This window comes from Natator depressus, chromosome 1 (genome assembly GCF_965152275.1).
Source record: "Natator depressus isolate rNatDep1 chromosome 1, rNatDep2.hap1, whole genome shotgun sequence".
In the NCBI taxonomy this organism is placed as follows: domain Eukaryota; kingdom Metazoa; phylum Chordata; order Testudines; family Cheloniidae; genus Natator; species Natator depressus.
In genome coordinates this window covers 333,773,101-333,783,221 of record NC_134234.1, presented here as the reverse complement: position 1 = coordinate 333,783,221, position 10,121 = coordinate 333,773,101, and the positions used below count along the sequence as shown (strand labels likewise).

At 45.7% G+C, this 10,121-nt stretch overlaps 1 protein-coding gene across 2 annotated transcripts in view; it reads left to right on the top strand.

Moving 5' to 3' along the window:
- Positions 1-5: 5 nt before the first annotated feature.
- The window catches only part of CDC123 (cell division cycle 123), a 79,947-nt gene continuing 69,831 nt past the window's right edge, over positions 6-10,121 (top strand). The window contains exons 1-4 of one of the 2 annotated variants that reach the window (XM_074942623.1): positions 8-203; positions 974-1,045; positions 4,420-4,480; positions 5,908-5,940. In XM_074942623.1, the coding sequence (XP_074798724.1) occupies positions 130-203; positions 974-1,045; positions 4,420-4,480; positions 5,908-5,940 (240 nt within the window). In that variant the 5' untranslated portion in view covers positions 8-129. Of the gene's footprint in view, positions 204-973; positions 1,046-4,419; positions 4,481-5,907; positions 5,941-10,121 lie in introns of both variants that reach the window. The other variant, XM_074942624.1, reaches the window with a different exon arrangement.

The following is a 10,121-nucleotide window of genomic DNA, read 5'->3' as shown; positions in this document are numbered from 1 at the left end:
CGCCCCCGTGTCTCCGGCTGGCCGCTCGCGCCGGGCCCCCTGCCTGGCGCACTAGAAGCGAGTTCCGGGCGGCTCCGCTGGGCCTGGGCGGAGGGTTCCGGGCGCGGGAGCGGACTCGGAGCCACGACGATGAAGAAGGAGCAGGTGCTGCACTGCCAGTTCTCGGCGTGGTACCCGCGCTTCCGGGCCCTCACCATCCGCAGGTGGGAGCGGAGCGGGCCCGGGGGGCAGGGCATGGAGGGGCTGTCCCGGGGGCGCTTGGGGGCAGGGCATGGAGGGGCTAGACTGTGAGGCGTGGGGGTAGGACATGGAGGGGCTGGCCGCCGCGGGCGGGGGGTGTGTAGGGGCAGGACATGGAGAGGTGGGGCTGGGCCGGGGCAAGTGGGGGTAGGACATGGAGGAGCTGACCCGGGGGGCGTGGGGGCAGGACATGGAGGGGCAGACCCGGGGGGCGGGGTGAGGGGGCAGGGCATGGTAGACTCAGTAAGGGGGGAGCTGGCCTGGGGAGGGCATGAGCACCAGGATGGTTATTCTGGGTCAGACCAATGGTCCATCTAGCCCAGTATCCTGTCTTCTGCTAGTGCCCAATGTTTCCGAGGCTGGGGTCGGAGTGTAGGGGAGAGCATTGAGGGCTGGGGTAGGTGTGGACGCAGGGCATAGAGCTTACACCTTTTCATGGTTGAGGAATACAGTGACAAAATGAATTGCATAGAAAATCTTTCATATAAAGAAATCCTTCCTGAACTTTTAGTCTCCTCTTTGCCCCACCTCCCTTACCCCATCTAAAGAAAAGGTGTTTTTGTTTGTTGGGGTTTTTTTGGGGGGGTGTGCGAGGGGGAGTGTAAGTTTGGGATAGAACACAACAACTGTGTTCATGTCTGTGTGTGTTTCTTCCACAGAATTAAAAGGACATGGAATGTTGTTGGGATTTTTTAAATTATTCTAATAAATTTTCTGCCTTTTGTTTGTTCAGTGCTATACTTCCACTTCCACAGAATGTGAAGGATTATTTGCTGGATGATGGAACTCTGGTAGTTTCAGGAAGGTAAAATTAAGTATTTTTCAAATATTAAATTCTGTCTCCCTATACTTAATTCATCTGCATATATTTGATAATATAGGGTGAATGAAAATCAATTATTTAGGAAACAAACCCACCCCCATTTTTAATTTAAATTAGATTCTTTATTTTAATTAAATACAGGTTTATTTTTTTAAAATCAGCCCTTTTAAAATTAAATTTGAAAATGACAACCTATATTCAGGCCTAAATTTATTATGTAATCTGTTAAAATCCTTTAAATTGAATAGTACTTGTTTGCTGTCAAGTTTTAAAGAAAGTCAGATCACTGAACCAGTGGAAGTTACTGGCTAAGCACCTGGAACTGGAGTTTGAAGTGCTAAACCAACCTTTGACAACAGTAGCCTCTTTTTGCAAGTGTAGAGAGAATACATTCCGTCAGAGAGACACTGCCGTTATGCCCACCAGGGTCTGCTGTGGCACCAGAACAGAGAGTAGCCAGCTCACCAGCAGCAGCAAACAGCAGCTGGCTGCATTGCTCACAGCGCCCTGCCTGCAGGGCCAGGTTAGAAGGCATGGGTTATGGGGGGCGGGAGAGGGCTGCTGGGGGATCACATAGACTGGGGTTCAGAAGGGCTAGTGGTGGGGGACAAACTATGGCAAGGGCTGAATGGGAATGGGGTGTAGGGCCACATGGGAACGGAGAGCAGGGGAGTGCAGGGCCACATGAGGACGGGGCAGAGGGTGGCCAAGTGGGGGTATGGGATACATGGGGATACGGGCAGATGTGTCTGAGTGAATGGGAGAGGCTAGGGGGTCAGCCAGATTCTGCATGGAGGAGCTCCCCAACTCCCTAACAATCCTCCTCCCCCCAAAAAACCCACTGTTCCATACTTCTCTAACCCATACCCAACAACCCCACAGGTTCACTTCCAGGCTCCTTCCCAGCAATTGTTTCCCTCTCCCTCAGCTTTTCCGTTACTCCTGACTCCCACAAGCCTTTGCACTGCTTCTGAGGGGTGTGGGAAATAAGCTTCTGTATTGTAGTCATAGGCACCGACTCCGTTGGTGCTCTGGGGCTGAAGCATCCACAGAAAAAAATTGTGGGTGCTCAACACCCATAGGGGCCCCACTGATCAGCTCCTCCTCCCCCCCTCCCCCGTGCCTCCTGCCCACCAGCATCCATGTTGATCGGCTCCTTCCCCTCCCTCCCAGTGCCTCCTGCCCTCTGCGGATTAGCTGTTCAGTGGTGTGCGGGAGGCGCTGAGGGGAAGGGGTGGAGCGAGGGCAGGGTATGTTCAGGGGAGGGGGTGGGGCCTTGTGGGAAGGAGTGGAGTGGGGGCATGGCCTGGGGCAGAGTGGGGGTTGATCACCCCTTGGGAAATGAGGAAGCTGGCCCCTGTGATTGTAGTTTAAATGAATTATTACTCAAGAGTTCTGTATTAATATGCCTAGTAAGGAATCTTTGTCAAAAAAACATTTCCTCAATCTTTTTTGTTGTCTGTATTGTTACAGACATACTTGCTGACAGGTATTAGGAAATAAATTGCCAAAATAATTGTAACTGGTGTGATGATGTTGTGTTATTTTGACAAACAAAATATGTAGAATTTTGTAGAATTTTAAAATGTGCGCAGAATTTCCCCAGGAGTAAAGTCGGAGTGAGGGAGCGTTCATTAAAATATTTCAAAAAGATGAAACCATACTATGATGGGGTGGTTGTCCCTCCCCCCCCCCCCCATTTGAAATGTTTTCTGTAGGATGCGTATGGGAAATTAGAGTTGTCATCAAACTTTTATGGCTAGGAAGGGCCTGCATCTTGCCTCTGATCCTGCATCACTATGTAAATCAACTTAGCAGCTATTATTCAATTTGTGGCCAAGTTTCTGAAAATCTAAGACTCAAGGTCTGATTATGCAGTCGCTGGACATGAGCAGTTTCTACTGTGTTCAGTGGAGAGGTTGTCATATACTGCTGCATAATTTGATTTTTAAGTGTCTTCAAACATACAATCCTGTATAAAGTCCAGACTTTCTGGAAGGTGAATTTTCTTAGCCAGAAAGCAAACACACATATCCTAGACATCATCTTCTCTCAATCACGATTAGTCTTGCTTTTAAACCTGGATGAATCAGCATCTGAATCTTAGATCTGCAGAGCTGAATTGTAGTTTGCCCCATAGTATCTTTGTCATTGTCACGAAAGCTTATGCTCAAATAAATTTGTTAGTCTCTAAGGTGCCACAAGTCCTCCTTTTCTTTTAGCAGAAACTCTATGTCTACACTGCAAGTGTTACAGTGGCACAGCTACAATGTAGATACTTGCTACGGCAATAGAAGAGTTTTTTCTATTGCTGTAGTAAATCCACCACCTTGAAAGGTGGTGACTAGGTCGACAGAAGAATTCTTCCGTTGACATAATGGTGTCTATACCAGGGCTTAAGTTGGCTTAACTACATCTTGCGGGGGTGGGGGGGGGAGGGGGAGAGGGAGAGGAATCACACACCTAAGTCAATGTAGCTAGGTAGACCTAGGTTTTAGGTATAGACCAGGCTTTAGCTGCTTGCAGTATTTGCTCTCCAGTAACACTGTCTCGTTAGCAACATGGCAAACATGAAACCTGTCCTGTTTGCTACACTGACTTCCCGCAGAATATGGAATCATAGTCATGGACTCGGTCTTCCCTTTGAGGTGCTCAGTGATATGGGCCAAGGAACCTAAGAAATCACCTAAAGCTCCAAGATCAAGATTGTGGTCAACCTCTCCACGCACCAGGCACAACAAAGCACCAACAGTCCAGCTTGTTTGTAAGGGGACAGAACTTTGTCAAATGGTGGTCTGAGACTGTGGAATGAATTCCAATAATATCTAAGAACCATTAAAAACCTCAACTTCTCTTCCATATGTAAGGCCTGCCTCTTTGACCTTACCTACAAAAACACACAGAACATCAAGCAAAGTTAAGAGCTCCCGGTTTTCCCCCAGGGAGAGGAGCCGCATCAGTCCTGTGGTTTTCTAGTTACCTCATTTAAATGCACTGCTGGGAGGCACTTACCGTGTTGATGGGTGTGGTATAAAAATCTGAATAAAATGAGTCACACAATATTCAATGAGTTTGAACGGTTTCAGAAGTGAAAGTGATATGCTGACAAAAAAGCAGAATGATCTTGTGACTAGGGCACTGGACTTGGGAGATCTGTCTTCTATTCTTGGCTTTGCCACTGACTCACTGTAACTGTATCACAGTGTATTGTGAGACTTAATTCATCCACTTATAAAAGCACTTTGAGATCTTTAGCTGGCAGTTATGGTGGAAGTCCAAAGTGTTCTGTCAAAATCAAACTCTCAAGACTCAAGATTTCTAAGAGCTTTTTTCCCCCTCTCTAACTTTTGTTTCAGGGATGATCCCCCAACATGTTCTCAGGAAGCCAGTGATGATGATCAGGCAGAGGAAATACAGGTTGGTACAAAATGTAATAAAACTTGTGTGAAGTCTCTTACAAAGTAAATGTATTAATACTTACCACATGTGTACAGATCCATAGGGAGGCATACCACTTTACTGAATAATAAAAACATGGTCCCTGCTGTGAGGAACTTATATCTTAGGTTAGATCAGGGATTGGCAACCTTTGGCACACAGCCCGCCAGGGAAATCCGCTGGCAGGCCGGGGCAGTTTGTTTACCTGCAGTTTGTTTACCTGTTGGAGCTGTGATCGGCCTAACCTGCAGACGCTGCAGGTAAACAAACTGTCCCGGCCCGCCAGCGGATTTCCCTGAAGGGCCGCGTGCCAAAGGTTGCCGATCCCTGGGTTAGATGCATCCTGACTTCAGGGAGGGAGGAAAGTTTTTGGATAAAATGTTGCTATGATATTTGTTTCTCACAAGGCACATTTCTTATTAGTTTCTTTATTAATTGGTTTTGTTAAGCTCCGAAAGAAACAGTGGAGAGGCTGTGGAAAGAAGTGGGTTTTACAGGGGGCATTTGAAGGAACAAAGAGAGGCTGTGTACCAAACAGGATCAGGGAGGACATTCCAGGCAAAGGAGGCACCCTGAGAAAAACAATGTAAGCTCTTAAAGAGAAAAAGAATTGAAGCGGAGTTAGCTAACCATTGGTCTAGAACTGAGAAGTGGTGGGAATTGGGACAAGATGTAGGCAGGAACAGAGCTGTGCCAAGCTTTACACTGCACATCTTGTTGGCTTGCTTCTCTGTCATATTCTGGTTGCAATTTGCAAAGATGACTTCAAGACTTATTTTTACAGTTAAGGATGGTGATACTGGTGCTGAACCCAAGGTTTTGTGCTGTGCATGGTTTTTCATAGCCCCATGATACCTGAACAGTTCTGCCTCTCCCTTTTTCATTTAGACCATTATTTTTATTAGGTTTTGTCTACACAGTGAGTTAGTGTGTGGCAAGCCAGGGTATGACTCTACAGCATGACAGCCTGCTGTACACTAACTCTCTGTGTGGATTCTGTTACAGCCCAGTGAAAGTTCCGGAGCACAGCTCAGAAGCCCAGCATGCTCTGGGACTTTCACTGCATTGTAGCAGGTTCTACACATCAGGTTAGTGTGCAGCACACTGGTGCACTGTTAATTCACACTCTGGCTTATTGCATGCTAACTCACTGTGTAGACAAGCTCTTATTTGCTATCTTCATTTATGTGAAGTGTTCAGTCAACAATAACAGCACCTGTCTATATGTTGGGTGTTGTACCCGCTCTCATCTTTATGGTACAAGATCTCCAGGACAGAGAATGGATTTGTTTGGCATGTTTTACCTATTGTACAATTCAGTGTAGATTTATGGTGTTACATAAATAATAAATATGCTAGGACATACAAGAAACCATTAAAAATTGTTCTATTCCTCTTTTATTTAGTGGTCGGATGATGAGAATACCACAACACTTACGGTAAAGATGCTTTATGTACCTAAAAACATGGAATTTTGTCCACATTATTCTTTCTGTAACCTGAGAATTAAGCTCATTTTCAGAAGGTTAAATTTACCCATTGTTACAATCAGCATGTATCAGGCCATTCCAGATTTGTGGTAGGGTGGATGTTTCTCATTATAGAACCTGGTGGAATCTCACTTTTTGTACAAAACACACCAGTAACCGGAAACTTATTTAAATTGTAATATGAAGAACAAGTTATTGCTTCCTTTGTGGATAATCAAAAATAAAAATGGGCCAGTGTTTAAGGATCAGACTCTCACCAGGCTATAGGAAATGAACTGAAGTTCAGCACTAAATATAGCCATCTTTCATTCTTGCCACTTCCAACATGGCTCCCCAATTACATAATCAAACCTTAAGCAGAACAGATGAAGGCCCTGTAGCTTTCTGCTTTCAGAGCTCTCCACAACCCCACTCTCCTACACCTTTGCCATTATTTCCTCCTATGTCCCTTTCATACTATCTGCTCAAATTGTCATTTTTTCCTTCTCCTGTCTTTGCATCCTTTTTGTGCAGCCCCCTGCTCTTGAAACAGGATCCTGACTACTGTGAACCAAGCCCCCTCCCTCTTCCCTTCCAAATCACTTCTGAAAAGTCCATCAGTTCCACAAATATTAATGTACTTGCACCCCTTTTTGCCTATCATCTGTGCCATAGCCATCCATCTTATTAATGCAGTAGAGCCAAAGTGTTGTGATCAGTTTTGTGGCTCCATGTTAGCCGATGGCCAAGGATGTTTGGTGAGGTGCCAGCTATGCCTGTTTTATACCATCCGTGACTTTAACCGCTAGGACGCACTGTCCCTTCGCGGCGGGCAGCCCGGGCTAGGCTGACGGATGCCCCAAGGTCCTAACCACCCGTGACTTTAACTGCTAGAGCTCAGAGCTCCTTCGCAGCGGGCAGTCAACACTGACTGACAGGTGCCCCAATGGCAGTACTAAGAGCCTCTCCACACCCGTGACTTTAACTGCTAGAGCTCAGAGCTCCTTCACAGTGGGCAGTCAGGATTGACTGACAGGCGCCCCAAGAGTTTGCCCCGTGGAGGCGGCAGAACTCAACGCTAGGCTCTTAGTACTCTCACCTAATGGCCAGGCTTTATAGCCAAAACGGCTGAGGTTCTTTAATTGTGTTGGCTGCTTTACAGTAAACCAGAGAAACAAGTCAGGCTTATGCACAAATGGTTACCAGAATTTATTAAACTAGATTCTAATCATGTGGTTACAAAATTGCTAGTGCCTACTTATTTAAATGTAGAGATGTTACACACACAAACAAGTTACAAAACTGAAGCCACAATCCCAAAGAAAGAAAACAAAGTATAGAGCTCTATTTCAAAATATGTGTACACTAAAGATAGGAGATCAGGTGTGGGTGCTTCTTACCCTCCTTGCATCTCTCGATTCCAGCGGTGCCAAGCCAGGATCGGTCACTCAATTCCGCGGAAAGACGAATAAGGGACAAGGCTTAGGGACCCTCTTAGCTGCAGAAGCCTTGGGAGGCTGTCACTTATCTGACCAGCAGATAAATAGTGAAAAGCACTCAAAAATCAGGGTGCTGTAGGTCCCATACTTATACCTCTGTACTCCTTTATTCTCTTTCTCCTTTCTTATGCCAAATTGGGGCTGGTCTGTCTGGGCGACGCCAGCTCTCGCAAGAGTAGTTTACACTTGCAAGGGAGAGAAACAATAAGTTTCGACTACTGGACATTCCTTTTATTAGGGTAAATATTTTCCCACCTAGGATGTTGGGGTGTGTGCATCATGCTATTTAGTAGGGGCTAAGAGCCATGTCTGTTACAGCTTCTCTGTCTGCTGTGAGCCTAATCGTTGTATATGTTCCCAGAGGCACATTGTAGCAGCACACCTATGCTTCTCACAGCTTCAAAGGCTGTGCTGGAATTTATGTTAAGTGCCCTGTTTTGGCTCCCGTGTGTTCCCAGCAATGCTGATCTGAGGGGGGGGGAGCTGGCTGTCTGGCTACACTCCATTATTTACTCCTGGGGGATTCTGCACCAAAAAATTAAAAATTCTGCACACAATGTTTTAAAATTCTGCATATTTTATTTGTCAAATAACACAACATAATCACACCAGTTTCAGTTATTTTGCAACTTATTTCTAAATACCTGTCAGAAAGTATGTCTCTAACAATACAGACAACAAAAAAGATTCAGGAAATGTTTTTTGACAAATAGATTCCTTATGAGGGATATTAATACAGAACGTTGAGTAATAATTCATTTAAACTACAGTACAGGACCATATTTTCCGCACCTCTCAAAGCAGTGCAAAGGCTTGGGGAAGTCAAGGGTAATGGAGGAGCTGAAGGAAAGGGAAGTAATTGCCGGGAAGGAGCCTGGGTATGAACTTGAAGGTTTGTTGGGTATAGGTGGGAAAAGTATGGAACAGGTTTTTCTGGGGGTGGGGAGGGATTCGTGTCCCCCAGGCAGATCCTGGCTGACCCCTAGCCTCTCCCATTCAGTCAGGCACATCTCTTCCCGTCCCCATGTGACCCTGCACTCCCATGTATCCTTGCACCCCCTGTCCGTATGTCCCTCCACCCCCACTCAAACACCCTGTCCCCATGCACACCCTGTCCCCATGTGTCTGTGCCCCCACACAGCCATCCCCCTTCCTCCTGTAGCTCTGCTCCTCCTCTGCCCAAGTGCCCCTGCAGCCCCGTCTCTGTGTCCCCACTGAGCCATCCCTCGTCCCTCTATATCTCTGCACCCCCCTCCTCCCATGTGGTCCTGCACCTACCTCCCCCCTGTGACCCTGCGCCTCCACTCCCATTCAGCCCCTGCCCCAGTCTGTCCTCCCCCATTAGCCGTTATGAGCCCCTGTCTGACCCCCCCAACAGCCCCACGCTGTCTGTCTCCCCATATCTCCTGACCTGGCCCAACAGGCACTGTGAAGAAGGCAGGCTCTTTCTCTTCCCTATCGTAGCTGGGGTTTGCCAGGAGCGGCTGCTGTATTCTAGTGCCATAGCGCCCTCTGATGGGCAAAAGGCAGAACTTCAGCAACTTTTCAGCAGATGCATTTTTTTTCTGTTAAAAAAAAAAATTAAAAATATGAATGGCACATGAAATATGTGTGCACGCAATGGCACAGAATTTCCCCCAGGAGTAATTGTATTAAGCACTGTACAAACACCTATCCTGATCTCTATCTTCAATAGCTTATATGTTCACTTAGAGTTTACAGCCTTGCATTTTGAATCTGTAGAGACTTACACATGTGCTTAACTTTACGCTTGTGAGTAGTGTCTGATGTCAGTGGAGCTACTTACGCACCTATGTCTTTTTCAGATTGGTGCCTTAGATTGTAAATTTGTTCAGATAAGGAATTTTGTGAGTTATTTGTTGCATTTTACCTTTGTAAAGTGTCATGTTTTGTTTAACACTGTTAAACAATAGAATACCAACTCATATTTTGGTTGTTTTTCTATATTTTCATATATATTATGTGTTGTAATTGAAGTCAAAGTATATATTATTTTTTATTACAAATATTTGCAATGTAAAAATGATAAACAAAAGAAATAATGAGGAATCCGGTGGCACCGTAAAGACTAACAGAATTATTTGGGCATAAGCTTTTGTGGATAAAAAACCCCACTTCTTCAGATGCATGGAGTGAAAATTACAGGTACAAGCATAAATATACTGGCATGTGAAGAGAAGGGGAGTTACCTTACAAGTGGAGAACCAGTGCGGACAAGGCCAATTCAGTCAGGGTGGATATGGTCCACTCCCAATAATTGATGAGGAGGTATCAATACCAAGAGAGGGAAAATTGCTTTTGTAGTGAGCCAGCCACTCCCAATCCCTAGTCAAGCCCAAATTAATGGTGTTAAATTTGCAAATGAATTCTAGCTCTGCAGTTTCTCTTTGAAGTCTGTTTTTGAAGTTTTTGTTGTTGTTGAAGAATGGCTACTTTTAAATCTGTTGTTGAGTGTCCAGGGTGATTGAAGTGTTCTCCTACTGGCTTTTGTATGTTACCATTCTTGATGTCTGATTTGTGTCCATTTATTCTTTTACGTAGAGACTGTCTGGTTTGGCCAATGTACATGGCAGAGGGGCATGGCTGGCACATATCACATTAACAGATGTGCAGGTGAATGAGCCCCTGATG